Raw genomic sequence first — 17,083 nt, 5'->3', positions numbered from 1 at the left:
AAACACCGTCATGTTGCTCAGAGACGCAAAACAGCGCTGTGGCTTTGTTTGGAATTATTTTTGTTGGCGAAATAGTGCAAAAACAGGCAATATGGTGTCTAAAATGTAAGTCTCTTAATAAAACTTCTAGTTTATTGAACTATTGTAAAAAAATCTATATCACATTTGTATATGGTAATTTTTGGAGAAAAAAAGACACTGTTCCGTGTGAACTTGAGTATAAATATACACATTTTCTGCCCCCATGTCTTGAATTTGTTATCATTCTGAATGTATTTTAATAGACAGAATCATGCAGTGATCAGGCAGAGCGCACTGTAAATGCGCACGCGCACTATACTACACGTAATGCGTGCGCTCTGTAGGTGTTTTGAATGTTTGTTTTTTTTGCGTCGTGAGAATATTGAGTAAAATAGCTCACTTGTCATGGTGTTATTTAACTATACCATGTTATGAATAAACTAAACATTTTGAATTTTTACCTCAGTGTGTTTCTTCTGAGTTTATGTGTGCGGTCACGCTCATTTGTTCTGAAGTCTCGAGACAAACAGAGTGAGCCTCAGCAGCGCGAGCTTGTATTCTGTATTCTGCTAACTTACTGCAACTCTCTCTGATGACGCAGTAACTTACCGCGGGGAAGAACAAATCTTCGGTCTGTCCAGTTATCGTAAAGTCATTAGGTCCGTCAGACTGAAGATATTTTAGCGGTAATGAGACCAAAAATAATTAAGACCCATCAAATCCGAATTTAAGACATTTTAAGGCCTTATATTAGGAAAACGTTATTTAAGACATTAAGACTTTTTAAGGACCCCGTGGACACCCTGAATGACAACATAAAGGGGAAAGGTGCTTATGCTTAAAAAAAAATTCCTAATTCATCTAAAATATATTTTCCTATTTTTCTCTTGATTTAGTGGTGAAATATGACCTGGACATTTCTGCACCCATAAAGCAACTGAACAGAATGAGAGTGCACTATGTAATTGCTGATGCCATCATTAAAGGGGTCATATGATGCTTTCTTAAAGATCATTATTTTGTGTATTTGGTGTAACAGAATATGTTGACATGCTTTAATGTTCAAAAAACACATTCTTTTTCAAATACTGTACATTATTGTAGGTCCTCTATGCCAAAGTCCCTCCTTCCGACAAGTGCAGTCTGCTCTGATTGGCCAGCTGACCCAGTGCATTGTGATTGGGCGAACACCACAAGCACTCGTCGGAAATGTAACGCCCCTTACCATAATCGCCAGCTTCATCTTTCAAAATAAATGTAAAGACAGAGCCCGAAAGGGGAACAGAGTCTCGTGACAGACACAGTGATGAATATGTGTTTGCAGTACACAAGCCACGGTTAAGACAGCTGATGTGTCTCTCTATCTCTCTCTCTCTCTCTCGCTCGCGCACACACACACACACACACACCGCTCTCTCTCTCTCTCTCTCTCGCACGCACACCGCTCGCTCTCTCTCTCGCGCACACGATGCACAAAACTCTGCATTTGAACAGTCAATAGCAAATACTTAAACTAATAACAAAACAGTAGCTGATTCAGAAGCGCCAGATTGTCATAGCAAAGTCAGAATTACCTCCTCTCCTAGGTTCACGAAACGGTCGTCCATAAAATGCATTGCTGTTCTGTTGTAAGTAATCTTAAAGATTCCTAAATGCATCTACTTTCGGAAGGCCAAATAAAGTGCTTTTGCTTTCGCCTAGAAACACACAGCGTCTCCCTGACATGCTGCTTCAACACTAACTGCGGTTACTGAAACCACGCCTTCTTTCTTTGCGTGAACATTTGGGCAGCATTATGCAAATATTTCCACATAGTGAGGTAGATATGTGGGGGCATGTTAGAACAAGCCGTTTTAGGGGGGCGTGGCAGAGTCTTAACTTTGATAAAGAATATCTGTTTGGTTTTGAGACTTTAGTCTTTGCAACTTCAGGGATCTTATCTATGCACAATCAGCTTGTAACACTCCAAAGAGAAAGGAAAACTTGAAATCGCATCATATGACCCCTTTAAAGTCGACCAGATGAGGTATATTAAAAAGGGTGCAAAAAACACCAGTGCAGTTTCATGCTATAATTACAGCTTTGCTAAACACCGTCCCTTGTGTATATTCACAAGAGCCAAGATCAGAGTGTGTGAGTGTTTCGGGAGGACACCGTCCTGTACCTGTGTGTCCGGCCAGCTCACGGCTGACACGCACGTTCCCCTCGCGAGTCTTGAGGCTGTAGATGGAGCAGATGTTGTCTAAGCCTCCACAAGCAACGTAATTCCCTGAAGGAGCGTAGGCACAGGTCATCACCCAGGAGGAGCGCAGAGGAATGGCGTGGACCTGAAATACAACACACGAATGCTCAGGAAAAGACATATGGAAGAAAACAGGGAGTAATACAAATCTGTAGCAGAAACCATTTCAGATAGCTGATCATCAGAGGGTCTATATTACTTCGCTTTAGGGCAAAACTGTAATATTTATAATGACATAACAGAAATTAGGTTTTTACAAAATGCAAATGTTTGCCTATGCAAAAGATGGGTAACTTTTTTACTGAAGTGTTTTGAGCATTTTAGGTTTCAATCGTGCCCATCCTGAAACATTGGCACAACAAGTTACAAGGTTTAATATATATATATATATATATATTTTTAAGTGGGAGAACTTGCACAATTGGTGGCTGACTAAATACTTTTTTCCCCCACTGTATATATACACACACACACACACATATATATATATATATATATATATATATATTTTGTTTTTTTTTTGGTTTTCCATGCGATAGTGATGCTTGGTCTGTGGCAATTAATTAGAGAAAATAAATAGGAACTTTTTTTGTTATTTGAGCAAATGGGAACGCAAAAAATATATTTGTGGTCCTCTCCCATTCACTGCTCTTGAAGTAACCCAACTATGAACTTCCGCTGCTGAGAAACGCAGAAATGTGAAAAAGGTCCATTAAGATGCATTATAAAAAGATCATAAGATATTTTAAGGCTTATAATTAAAAAAAAAAAAAGTCATTTATTTTAATTATACATGCTACAATCAAACAACTACTATACTACTAAAAAATAAAATAAAATCAATATGGCTGAGAAAATAGGTGCAACTTGTTAAAACTCTTGCCAAAACAAAATGCTGTGATACTGAAATGCTCTATATGACATTAAAATTCAAGAAACCAAAGAATAACAAGTACAAATATAATACCTTATTTGTGGTATAACTGTCCCAAATAATGAGTTTTCCATCCTGGGAGGCACTGACAAGCAGCCTGCACAGAAAACACAAGAGCACAGTTGAGTGAGTGGGGTTTACATCCCTAAGAGAGAACATGGATGTAAAAATCACAGCCTGCACAACAACAATCAGGAGGATTGTCTCACGGAACAATCTTAAACTATTCCCAGCACCATTCGGCACAAAAATGGTACCGTTATGGATTTTTCTTGGTTGTAGCTATAATATTAACAACATGCTTCGTCATAATACCCACTTACAACCATCACTCACCACCTACACAAACACAATAAAAGAACATGATTCAGTGCAATAGGGATAGCATGCAGTTGCCACCCCATGAGCCATGAACCCGTCCATCTCCACTGCAAAAGGGAAACCCCTCGGTGTAGCGCGCCCTGATGTATAAGGATGTTTTCAAAGGGCTTACAAATAAGGTCAGGCCATCATGCAAATAACGTGACGGAGCGGTTCAGTACCTGGAATCGGTGCCCCAGTGCATGGCGTAGATTTTAGCCAAATGTCCTCGCAGTGTTCTTCTTGTGCGCATCTGGATTCGGCCAACAGGGTCGATGTTGGCTGTGATCTGAAAACGTGTGTGTGTGTGTGTGTGTGTGAATTAAAAAACTGTGTAATTATCCACACAGATGGCAGCGGTATAGAGATTAATCTGTTTGTTTAAATTACGTTTACTTAAATTAACACATTTAAACAGAAAATTAGAATCAAACATTTTCTTACCTGTGATAGTGTGGCATCCGCACAAGCTTTCCTTGCATCCTAGGAAAGAAAGAAATGGAGAAAACAAGTTTAGATACTGTGGACCAAGGTATTATTTCACGATTATGTAATATTTAAAACATTTAGGGTTAATGTTTAGTATATAATAACCATACAGTAACATAAGATATGTTTTAACAGTGATATACAATTCCTTCTTTAAAAACTTTTTTCACATCATCCAACACCTTGCTCAAACTAAGTAATCAAATTGGTAGCATTATTGACCTGTTAACGTTCATTTAATCATTGATTTGATTGATTACGGCCAAAGGTCAAAGATTTTAGACAAATTTGGTAATTTTATAACAATAGCGGAGGATTGGTAAAAATATCTCAGGCTAAGATGAAATGTAAAGCGGCTTCATGGAGGAAGTATCGAGTGTAAATTCTTTCTGGAACTCATTAGGGAATGAGAACAGTACAGTTACAGTAAATGTTTTTCTTGCATAATGTAAATAACCACCCTCTGTATTTAAATGTCTTTTGGTTATGCAAATACTTTTGAGTAACAAGAGACTACCAAGTAATCAGGTTGTAAAAAACAAAAACAAACATGCACATACTTTATAGGACTTAATAGCTAGATTGGAAATATGCTTAGTTTTAAAACACTGATATTTTAAATATAGCAGACATGTCAAAATCTCTAATCATGAATGTGAGGGTTATTTGTTTTCCTGGTCCACAACAACAACAACTGGAGGCTACACAGTCCTCTTTCAACCTGGAGTCTTGAAAGGATAGTTTACCCAAAAATGAAAATTCTGTCATTCTGTTTACTCAGCCTCAAGTTGTTCCAGACCTGTATGAGTTTCTTTCTTCTGCTATACACAAAAGTAGATACTTTGAAGAATGTGGGTAACCAAACAGTTGCTGGTCCCCACTGACTCCCATAGTATATTTTAGGGATGCCCGATATATCGGCCACCATATCGGTATCGGCCCATATCGGCTCATTTTTTCTGTTATCGGTATCGGCCTGATAAGAAAATTTGGCCGATATCTTAAAGCCGATAAATAATGCATTATTTCCTTCAGAGACACTTCAGATGCGCGCTGTTCGTTTGCAGCCTTTTGTGCAATTGTACATTGTAATATTGTGTAATAAGATTAATATCAACCAGGCCAATCTATTAGTCCATATTTTGCAATTTTGGAGTACAATATTTAATATATATTATGTCAAATTACCATTCATTCGATTTTAGCAACTTTAAGTTTCAATTGCATTATACCATATACATTTTCAATATATGTTGCACGTCTTGTGTTAAAGGTATGTATTAGGGATTGATGAATGCAGTTGTGTATGAGATCAGAGAGGTCCTCACTCTGATCTGGTTCTTCAGCTGCTCGGCCTCCTGGCGTAACTGGTCCAGTTCACTCATTTTCCTCTTCTAAAGCTCTGCCTCACTCCTACTGCCGGGACACGTTCTGATCTACAGCACAGAAAAAGAGAGAGAAAACATTAAGGACCCAATTCCAATTTGAAGGTTATCCCTTCAAAAGATATTAACGGGAGGGATATCTGGCCTTTAGTCTGAATTTCCTTTTTAAAACAATTAAACTGGTCTCAACATCAGATATAGAAACACCCATACTGTTCACACTAATATCGCACACTAGTTGCATCTACAAGAACACCACTCAGTCTGCATTTACCATGTCATGTAACATTGGATAATGGATCGCTAGTAGATTGTTTATCAATACACAAGGGCGTAAATTCAAGATCCCACCCCACCGCATTAGCTACTGAAAGCAACCAAAGAACCATTTCCTCTTGTGGTGAAATGAGTTGTTGCTCCTTAATGAAAAATGCAGAAGTACAATTAGAACAACAGCAAGAAACGAGCTGCGTTCTGTCCTTTTATGATGTCAATAATCGGCAAAGGAAAAAAATTCCTTATCCTAAACTCCAGCATGAATTTTTTTTAAAGACAACATAAAATGCCATTTTATTTCCATAATGTGCCAAATTACAAGTGAAACAGGATATTCAATGAGAATGTAGGGCAGAACTTGATTTTATCCATTGGGAATTGATTGATGAAAACTGGGCGCTACATCCAAAAATGGGGTCATGTGGTTGGAGGGAGGGACTGAAAAAAAATTAAGAGCTTGATGACATCAGCTGAAAAGGAAAGTCTTTTCAAAGGCGGAGCAAGTCATTTATTTAAATGAACGATCATGCAAACAAACATCATGGGCATCGGGAATGTGAATTAGGAGAGTAAATGGGGTCATTTTAATTAATTTAATCCAAAAGACTAATGGCAATCAACTATAATAGCTAGCATTAAAGGTTAATATGCTGCAATGTCCATACTGGACAACTATTCTTTGTCTGGCATCCAGGATGAAATGCTGATTCCAAACAGCGATTCCTTTATAAAAAATAACCCGATGCACTCTGAAACCCTTAAAGCCTGTCCGTTTTAATCTCGATTTAGAGCAAACGCACTCGACTGACAACAGCGAGTTCTTCTAGGCCAGCTCTCATCCTATTAGCGTTCCCAGCCCACAGCCGTGTTTTCACACCTCTCTCTCCACAGTGTCATTGACATAATCCTGGGACGCGCTTGATTCAGCTCCTTCAGGCAAATCCAGTTAAGACACACCGGGGACACTGATTGGAAGAGCAGCACCTATCCTGCTGACCCAAATCCTTCATGCGCTCAGACAAACGGCTGATGAAGGCAGCTGTTTTAATGGGCCAACGAAGTGTACGCATCTAACGCTGGAGAAAGGCAGCTAATGATGGGATTAATTTTAGAGGTACATGAAGAGCAAGGAAAGGATCTTAAAGCTGCGAGAGATGCAATGGCGGACAATGGTTTCAAGTTAATGCAACTGTGGCACATTCGCGGTCATGTGCACTGCAATATGCTGTTACTCCACCGATATACTGAGGAAGATTTGGATGAGCAACCAAGGCCAAGTTGCATTTATGGTTGATTCATTTAAGTACATACTATTTCTGATAGCATATTACTACTTTAAGGTGCTGGTGCATACAAAAAAAAAAGCTTTTTAAATGCATAAACATTAACTTTGGCCCTTTAGCAGGCAACTGAACAACTCAAAACATTTTTTTTTTAAATGCCATTTTGCACATCCAATACTGTTTAATGTTTTACAAATGAGTGAATTGACCATTCTAGGCCAACATCGTATGACCTACTTTAGAAAAGAGTCATAAAAAATGACTTTTAATTTAAATATAGACCAATTTGCAGCTGCACAATATCTCGATTCTCAAGCAGCTGTCATCTTTCCCATTAGCCTGGTCTTAGTCGTCCCGATTTGAGAAAGATGAATGCAGGTTCAAGCTTGAGCAAAGACTGACTAGAAGAACATCAAGACCAGGGAAGGTCTGATGGGAGAAAGGATGAAGAAATGATGACAATTACACTGCATGGGTCAGCTGAGGGCCGTCAGGCAATGATCAATACTTTTGAGTGATATTAGCACTACATAACAGAGAAGCCACAAATACGCTTGTTACTCCCAGAAGTCTGTGGTCGGGCAATCTAACTGGAGCACTAAAAATTTGGTTGGATCCATTTCCTGTAATTGCCATTGCCCTCTGGTGCATTATGCCATGTCCTAATTGTGAAATCAATGGTTCCATATTTGAAAAGTGAGAGTTGGCTGTGTGAACGAGCAAGGCGTATATGCTACCAGAAGAAAAATCTCTCAAAACATTTCTCGACAGTTTTCTTGAATGTTACCCAATGAAAGAATTAAGCATCCCATGTAAACAGTTAAAAAACATTTGGGAAGTTACACGCATAGCAAACATAGCTCAAAAACTGATAAAGGCAGGCAACCGATAAGAAAACATACTTAAAATTCAACAAGACTAAGGATATGGTCTTAGCTCACAGAAACAAAATACTTAAAAGTATGTTGATGACGACAAGCACTTGCAAGTAACTTCCTGCTACTTGCTGAGAAATTCCTGAGACACCAGAATCACTGTCATGTGGCCGAGACCTTTAAAAGTTCCTTAAAGTTTCAGGTTACACTCTGAATTTCTTACCTTACGCGGCTTGCACAAGGCTCCTTGTGTTTGACAGCCAGAAAATGTTTCTCTTGGTGAACGTCTTATTCTTTCAATACACTTGCTTCTTCCTGATTGGCTGACCTCTTAAATGGGCCTGCATCAAGACAATATGCCTAAGTCCTCTAATCTTGCTGATCAAAATGACATGGTTACAAAAGGTAAGTCCCTTATCGCACCTTCAGTACAGCACAGCTATTCAACCCAACATGAATACTACTAGAGAGGCGCCAGTATGAAAAATTTGGTGGATACGGATAGCGATTACTATTTTTATTTGGTCAATACCCGAACAATGGTCTATATTAAATATAAATATTTCTTTATGCATATAAAGAGTACACTGCTTGAATTGGGGAAAAACCCTAATATATTACTGCCATTTAATATCAATCCAAACTATGTCCAAATATCAAGTCAATAAATTGAACTTTCTATGCTTTGAAATCACAGCATAGAGAAGCTTAAACTGAAAAAAGGCCCTGATATTATAACAAAAGCAGAAAAGTCGTATTTTCTTAGAAAACAGCATAGAACAAAACTATTTTAAAGATATTTAAAATGAACTCCTGGATATTACAGGCTTACAGTACCAGATTAATCAGGACGATGCTGATCATTTAAAAAGGAAGATACAGCACAAATATTGGCTGAAACTGATAGTCATCACAAACACAAACACGATGTAGTTCAGTGTTACAAAGCCACATCATGAGTGGGGTTCACCTTTTATTGTCTGCCGAAATGAAACTTCATTATGCACAAATACTGAATATTCTGTGCCAAAGACCAGAGTATAAGAAAGCACAAAGCAAAGTCGAAAAGTTGAATGCAGTAAGGCATCAACATATGTGGTAGCAGAGCTCAATCTCACCCTCTCAACAAACACTTGATCAGAGTCAGCTGACTGCAGGACAAAAAGAGAGCTGTAAGAAATGGCCTAAAGGTTCCACAGACTGCGTATTCACAGGTCACTTTAGGGCAAATCTTTCTTAGATCCTTTTAGAAAACATTTATTTCACAAAACCCTTTGTAAATGATCCAAACACACTTAAAAATGTTTGACTTGATAACGCACGCCGCCGCTGATCTCCAAACAGAACTTTATTCCATCAACATTAATTACTCCAACTGCTGGAGGATGATGCGGCTTATTAGGCATTAACAGAAGAAAAATAAAATGCATATCGCTAAAGCTGGATCACAGGAAAGACAGTAACCAGCACTATCACTATCCAAGCCTGTAATCCTAAAAGCTAAAATCCACGTACAGTAAATCTGTAATCCCTCTCAGCTTCACTCGTGGAAAAACAGCTGTCCGGAGCTGGGCTTGCAGTCTAAGAATTTGTGGGACTGTTTTAAGTCCTTGCACTATGCATTCAACAAAATACTGAACTTTTGCTACTTGTCTTATTATAGACTTCCACATATATTTTATGCGGAAAAGAGTAAAGACAACAAAATGAAGTTGCTGCGGATCCACGCCACAGGAATCGCCTTTCTGGAAAACTTCACAAATTTAGGAGAAAGATACATAGTGGTTTTACATGAACAATCTCAACATCTGAATGACAAACGGGTGTCAACATGAAAATAAAAAAAGGATATTCAGAAACTCCATTATCTGAACAGAAATCAATGTTGCCATCACAGCCCCCCACTTATCAGCTTCTAAGGCGTCCAATGGGAATTAAACTGATGCTTTTAGTTACCCACAATTACAAAAATAAATCAATGTGTGTGTATTCAATACCAAATTGTCAAGCAAACAATGCATATCATAAATAAGCCATTCAAGAAGGACTTCCAAAATGTAAATGCATATGGATTACAAATAATGTGTTAGTAGATATAATGTTAAATTAAAAACCAACATTGAATATAATGAATATACCAAATAAACTCAAGGGAACCAACTCTGATGGACAAAAAGCATGATGTTTGCGTGGCTTTCACAACTATAAAAATCAATATTTGCAGTGCAGCACCCATTTTGCTTTCGTTTTAAATTGATAAACCATATACATTCGCATTACCTAAACACAGCATGCCATTGTGAGCATTATGTGCACGTTAATACACAAATCTCTACAGATAAAACACCAACAGAAGTAAAGAGCACCGAATAGCACAAGTTGAAATCAAAAATGCGTTTGATGTGTTAACGATTACGTCACGACGCACTCGAAATACAATTAGATACGCGATTATTTCATCCATAATTGTTATCCGGTAAATTATAAACTTGCTAAATTTAACAATAGTATTTCCCCCAATTGCTCCCTTTGCCTTCAGTCTGAAGAAACAATCCATCATTTGTTTTGGGACTGCGCTTATTCTAAAGTGTTCTGGGTTGACTTTTCCAATTTTGTTAATAAATATTTATATCCAAACTTTTGTATAACCCCAAAAATTGTGTTTTTTGGTTACTCTTTGAATTTAGACCCTTCTCACTGTAAATCTATTATTAATCTATTGCTATATCTTGCTAAATTTACATTCATAAGTGTACATTTTCAAAGAAAACTCCCTACTTTTTTTTCAGGAAAGATTTTGATGTGCATGTAAACTCTTTAAGAAACTCTAATAATTCTATTGCATGTAAGACTCTTTCATGGTCTTATAAGCTAACATAGTATGCTTTGGAGTATCGTTTGTAACCCTTATTGTCTTTTGTAATTGTATTTGCTGTTCTTCTATTGCATAAAAAAAATACGCGATTATTTCACAACTCATTTGGCGTAAAATGATGGACGTGTAGCTTTAGTGCACTAGACACATAAAGAGCGTTTCATTCCAAAATGCATCATCATTTGCATCGAAATGTTTTTAAAACAAATCGCCGTGCTTACAGCGGAACGGTGCATTTCCTCGCTGTTTCAGTGGGTTAAAACAACGGCATGCTGATATGAGTGCGGAGAGGGAAGCCGGAGAGAGGGTACGGAAGCCATCTTGTTCTTGGGCCCCACATTCAAGAATTCATTGATTCCGGTTATTTATTCATGATCGGTTTGGCGTAAAATGATGGACGTGTAGCTTTAGTGCACTAGACACATAAAGAGCGTTTCATTCCAAAATGCATCATCATTTGCATCGAAATGTTTACCAAAGCTCGTTTTTAAAACAAATCGCCGTGCTTACAGCGGAACGGTGCATTTCCTCGCTGTTTCAGTGGGTTAAAACAACGGCATGCTGATATGAGTGCGGAGAGGGAAGCCGGAGAGAGGCTACGGACGCCATCTTGTTCTTGGGCCCCACATTGAAGAATTCATTGATTCCGTTTATTTATTCATGATCGGTGTTCCTTTATCTAAATGCCAGCAAAGAGAAAGGCAAACTCGATCGGTAGGGGGAAAAAAGAGGGGGTCGCAACATATTTATCCCATAGCCTATATTATCCCTTAGTAGTGACCTCAATACTGAGCTGCTCGCCCGTTCTTAAAATAATCCAGCAGCGATAATAAAGACCATCAGGCTCCATTCATTCCGCGTATCTGAAGAGCTGCAGCGCTTTTTGCTGCATTACTGTGATGGCCGGGTCGCAGGAGAAAACGCATTTAACATGGCTTTATCAAGAAAAGCAGTTTAGGGAGGATCGTAGTGGAGCATCACCGAGATGTCGGGGAGGGAGGCAGTGCACCGATGTACCTGATCAGCAAGGCCTTTTAAATAGAGACTTGTACGTTACATAGTTAAAGAAATCCAATTAGGTTGTTTTAAAGACTAGTTAAAAGCAGCAGTGCACGCTTAATGCAATAAAGACAAACACTTACACGCTAAGTCGCTTAAATGCAAACTGGGATTCCGGTTAAGCCAATTGGACTCGTGTAATAAATCCATTTATACGTAAATATATAAATAAAACACGCACACGCAAGAATAGCTTGGAATATTCAGCCAGATGGTGCCGATTGTAATACACAATCGGGTGAACAAATAAATGACTAATCTTTATTTACCGACTGCAATTCACATCCAGTAGAAGGCAATGTCTTAAGCAGGATTTGGCGAGCAAAAAAATCCTCGATTCTTTAACACAGAGGAAGGCCTGAAAAACCGAATATTTTGCCAGCAGACGCTCCAGTAATTAGCCAGTTAGCTTACAGACCAGCCTCTCCACCAAAACCCCTACCACCCTTGCCCAAAATCGACCTTTAGTGCTTCTAAAACACCCCTAACCACCACACAGCCGGTTTCTCACAATCCTCAATCGGTTTGATTTCTGAGGTAACGTTAACGCCGTCTTTAGGTGCTAGCAAGCTGACTCGCGCAAAACGGCCTCCAGTGAAGTCGGCCGACACCATTCGCGCTATATTAACAAAACGAGCGATTAAATGCACCAAAGAAATCGCGAATACGAGCAAATAACTGTTCGAAATGTCTGTTTTTGGTCAATTTGCCTGGCATTGTGTATGTAAATCGGTCGGCTAGCCAGCCGCTACCTGCGCCTCACCCCACCCCCTTCATTCTCGATGGTGACCAGCAATTTATCCAACAAATTCGTTTGTTTTAAACGAAACAACCAGTTCCACACACTTGAAATAAGCATTTAGTGTTCCATACCTGTTCTCAGTCGTAAATGGCCTTTGTTTATATGGCATTGACCGAAAAAAACGATGGTGTGGCTGTCAAATCCACGCATCAACGAACAAGACGAGCTAGCTCGCTAACTAGCAGCGGGAAGAAGTACCGAGTCCACTGCCACAGCGACAAAACTCGCTCCAGCGGGCGGGAAATGAGTCTGTTTGAAGGGGGATCTCAACTGCGATGAAAAACTGCACTCATAAATGTCCGATTGCAGACTTTGGTCAACAAATAAATCCGTCGGTGGCCACTTCCCGTTGCCTTCCTTGAAGGAGCACTTCTCTCCAGTTCAGTTCACCTCTCATCCGGCCATCAGACGGAGATGGGCGCGGTAACCCTGCAGTCTGCTCTGGGAAACCCCACGCCGCCGCGAGCGACAAGAGCCGCGCGCTTACGCAGCAATGGAATTGACAGAAACGTTTCCAAGCCAATTTAGCAACATGTGTACAAACAGCTGCACAGCGTCTTTCTACTGCTATTTGCATCGAAATGTTGTCATTATAAAACAGATATACCATTATAACAAATGTATAAAATACACTTGAGCACAGACTTTAAGACTGGGGCTAGTTGTCACACTTTTTCAGAATCAGATCATAATCAGAAAGAGCTTTATTGCCAAGTGTGCTTACACACACACAAGGGATTTGTCTTGGTGACAGAATAAGCTTACAGTGCACAGACAGAATGACAAGTGACAAGACACAGATAACAAAATAAAAAAGTGATTAAAAATAAATATGTGAAAACAATAGACAATATATTTGACTCCAGACAATATTTTTCTGTTTATCTTAGGAAGTCAGTTTATAGGCACACATCTTAAAGACTACAAAAGGCATTTGAACATTTCCACCGTTGTCATAAAAAAAAGATGATATTTAACAAATGTGGGCCTTTTGTGACAACATGCCCCAACTGGAGCCTGCCATTAAAACATTTAAATCTACCTTGATTATATAGTAGGTAAACTAACAAACGAATACAGAAGCATTGCATTACTTTTGAGACATGGTACCAATACCATGTTTAACAATAACAAGTACTAAAAGTACTACAATGTAAAATGACACTATACCTCCCATTAGAAGCATCACTTTACTGCATTGAAAATCATACTTTCAGCAGCCTTCACACTAAATTAAAACTTTTTTTGTTTGTTTTGAACTAGGTGTTTGAGAGCAGCATTTGACATGTGACAACTAGCCCCATTCTTTTTATATAACAACAACAAGAGAGAGGACAAAATGAAACTAAACTTCTAATAGTGGAGGAAAAGCTTTAATTTAGTTTGAAAGCTGTTGAAAGTGGTGCTTCTAATGGGAAGTATAGAAGTGCCATTGTACATTGTAGTACTTTTAGTACTTGTTATTGTTAAACATGGTTTTACAATGGTACCATGTCTCATGAGTCATGCAGTGCATTGGTATTCGTTTGTTAGTTTGTTGACCATCACTGACCAATGTATTTGCATTGTATTTCAAGGTACTTCAAAGAATACCCTGGTATTATGTACCATGTACAAAAACAAACAAATAATACCATGGCAATTTAAAGGGACAGTTCGACCAAAAATGAAAATTCTGTCATTAATTATTCAACCTCATGTCATTCCTAACCCGTACGACATTCGTTCATCTTCAGAACACAAATTAATTTCCCTTTAACAGTTCTTTTAGTGTTGAAATGAGGAATTACAGGAACTTCAAGCAATTATGTGATGCTTTTTGAGAAGTATTTTCATCAATTACATGGTGACAATGAGAGGAGCTTTGGTCAAATTATCCAGAACTTCTTTTTAGTTAACTCGATTTTGGGCCCCGAGTCATTAGTGTTTCACAGTGACGGTGTGATGAATATCTACAACGTGAAACAAATGTTCTGCTTCTCTTTTCAGCTGACATCACGACTCTTATTTTTCATCCTTTGCTCTCAACCCAACTGTCATAAAGAGAAGATTAAATGTCCAGTCCATTTCCAATGGATAAAATCAGGTTATTTTTTTGCACCGAATATCCTGTTTTATTCAGAAATATGTCACAATATGAAAGTAAAATGATTGCTAATGCCATTGCATGTTGACTTTAATGTACTTAAAGGGTTATTTGACATATATTTGACAGCTGGAATTAGCCAAATAACATCCTGTTTGGTGAAAAATATTGTTTTGACCTTCATGCTGTTAATATAATCTGACTGAACATTTCACACAATAAAGTTAATTTCAGACTTTAATGTGAATTAAGAGGGAAAACATGCTTAGGCTATTTGTTAGGAAGTAAAATATAATTTCTGATTTTGATAATGACCTATATGGTTGAATCTAAACCTCACAAAACCATGTCTTGGTCATGATTCAATGCAATTTTCATATTCATAAAAAAACCATCAATATTTATTTTATATTATACTATTTAATATCAATGGTGCTGTATATTACATAATCTAAAATTATACTAATTGACTAAAATGATTACTAAAACCAAGTTGTTCTTTTGTTTTTTTTAATTCATTAATTTCTTATGTTGGCCTCTGTAAATAAACAGCAAAAATAATGGATGTCTAAAATCACTCAAATTGCTACGTATATATAATATAATTTGTAATAAACAATTTAAAACTAAAGTATTTTTTACTATAGAAATGGAAGGGATATGAAATCATACATGGCTGAATTAAGTAAAAAAGTCGAAATATTGTACGTGTTGCTTGCATGTATTAACTTGTAACTAAGGATTATATTTACTCTGTATCTCCTCCTCTTAGCATGTTAGACAGTTAATTTGAGAGCAGATTGGCTTGTGTTTCATAAACAGACAAATAAGAGGATTAGAGTGGATCAGCACTAATGCATTGTCACCGCTAGAAGGCAGCGTTGGCCAGAAAGATATTTTTAATAGCATATGGACGACGCCATCTGCAGATTGTGTACTACAATGAACACATGACAGTGGCATTTTAATCGTTACAAAACATTAGGCAACGGATGTGCTTTAGTCTTCAGCCCACTTTTAGAATGACATCATTCATAATCCATCCATCTTTTGGATTAATTGTAGTCAACTATTCATTTTAAGCAAGGATTTGTTGTCCCACATACAGAATTCACCATATTCTAATTTGTTGAGATAGTGAATTGATGGGTTTTTGTTAAATGTGAGCCAAAATCATCACAATTAAAAGAACCAAAGACTTAAACTACTTCAGTCTGTGTGCATTGAATTTATTTAATACACGAGTTTCACAATTTGAGTTGAATTACTGAAATAAATGAACTTTTCTACAACATTCTAATTTATTGAGATGCACCTGTACAGTGGCTAGCACTTAGCATCAACACATATGTTGGATAAAAGGCACTTTAGTAATATGAATGTTTAATACTGATATTAAAATGTTGTTTTGACTGGTAAAGGCACCTTTAAAAGTGAAGGCTGCAGGGTTTTAAAGGTGCTGTACCATGAAAGAGACTAAAAAAATCAGGATGCAGAATGCAGAGCCTTGTTTGATGAGGAGGTAAAGGCTACACTGAAACACCCTCAAACTTTGCCATCAAACAGAGTAATATTTTGCATGTTTTTATTTTTTTAATTTTATTAACAAAATAGCTCAAGATGTTTAGCAGGGGTAGAATGGGGTGCAAGCCGGCATTCATTAAGGAGTATATACTGTGCGTTGATAAGATCAACAATAGATTATGGGTGCATAGTGTATAGATCTGCTTCAGCAACGTTATTGAAAAAGATAGACATTATTCAAGCACAAGCCTTGCGATTATGTTGTGGTGCTTTTAAGACCTCTCCAGTATCAGCAATTCAGGTGGAAATGGCAGAGACACCAATGGAAATTCGCAGACTTAAATTGACTTTGGCATATTGGACCTCTTTAAAAGGACACATTGAAACCCATCAAGCTAAAAAGATATTGATGGAGTGTTGGGAACATAACTCAAAAAATACATGTTTTGGATGGACTGTAAAAAAAGAGGCTGAGGATATTGGATTGACAAGAATAGATGTAAGTCCTACAGTGGAAATTCCCATAATACCTCCGTGGTTATTTCCAATACCTATAGTAGACCTTCAGATTTTGGAAGAAATTAATAATAAAAAGGGTTATGTTTCCAAGAATGAGATTGCACAAATATACATGGATCAAAATTATAGTCAGGAAATGAAAATATCTACAGATGGATCCAAAGATCCTGTTTCAGGAAATACAGCAGTTTCTATATGCATTCCTCATTTTAAGATTAAAATTGCAAAAAGGACAAGTAATCATTTATCAGTTTATTCAGCAGAAATGATAGCCATTCTGATAGCTCTTAATTGGGTCGAGGAAATACAGCCATTAAGAACAGTTATTTGCTCAGACTCTTATTCTGTCTTAA

The 17,083-nt window shown here is 37.7% G+C and overlaps 1 protein-coding gene across 5 annotated transcripts in view; it reads right to left on the bottom strand.

Annotated features, from left to right (window-relative positions):
- LOC107595416 (guanine nucleotide-binding protein G(I)/G(S)/G(T) subunit beta-1-like) overlaps positions 1–13,084 on the bottom strand; it is a 20,418-nt gene extending 7,334 nt beyond the window's left edge. The window contains exons 1-6 of one of the 5 annotated variants that reach the window (XM_016285816.1): positions 12,673–13,084; positions 5,375–5,482; positions 4,002–4,040; positions 3,740–3,846; positions 3,231–3,294; positions 2,186–2,348 (exon numbers count right to left, since the gene is read on the bottom strand). In XM_016285816.1, coding sequence (XP_016141302.1) covers positions 2,186–2,348; positions 3,231–3,294; positions 3,740–3,846; positions 4,002–4,040; positions 5,375–5,431 — 430 coding nt within the window. In that variant the 5' untranslated portion in view covers positions 5,432–5,482; positions 12,673–13,084. Of the gene's footprint in view, positions 1–2,185; positions 2,349–3,230; positions 3,295–3,739; positions 3,847–4,001; positions 4,041–5,374; positions 5,483–8,088; positions 8,180–10,961; positions 10,983–12,672 lie in introns of those variants that run through there. The other 4 variants (XM_016285813.1, XM_016285815.1, XM_016285814.1 and 1 more) reach the window with 4 other exon arrangements.
- Between the last annotated feature and the right edge of the window lie 3,999 nt (positions 13,085–17,083).

Source organism: Sinocyclocheilus grahami, unplaced genomic scaffold, assembly GCF_001515645.1.
Source record: "Sinocyclocheilus grahami isolate Dianchi unplaced genomic scaffold, SAMN03320097.WGS_v1.1 scaffold202.1, whole genome shotgun sequence".
NCBI classification, from domain to species: domain Eukaryota; kingdom Metazoa; phylum Chordata; class Actinopteri; order Cypriniformes; family Cyprinidae; genus Sinocyclocheilus; species Sinocyclocheilus grahami.
The sequence above is the reverse complement of the archived record's forward strand: the minus strand, read 5'-3'. Positions and strand labels throughout refer to the sequence as shown.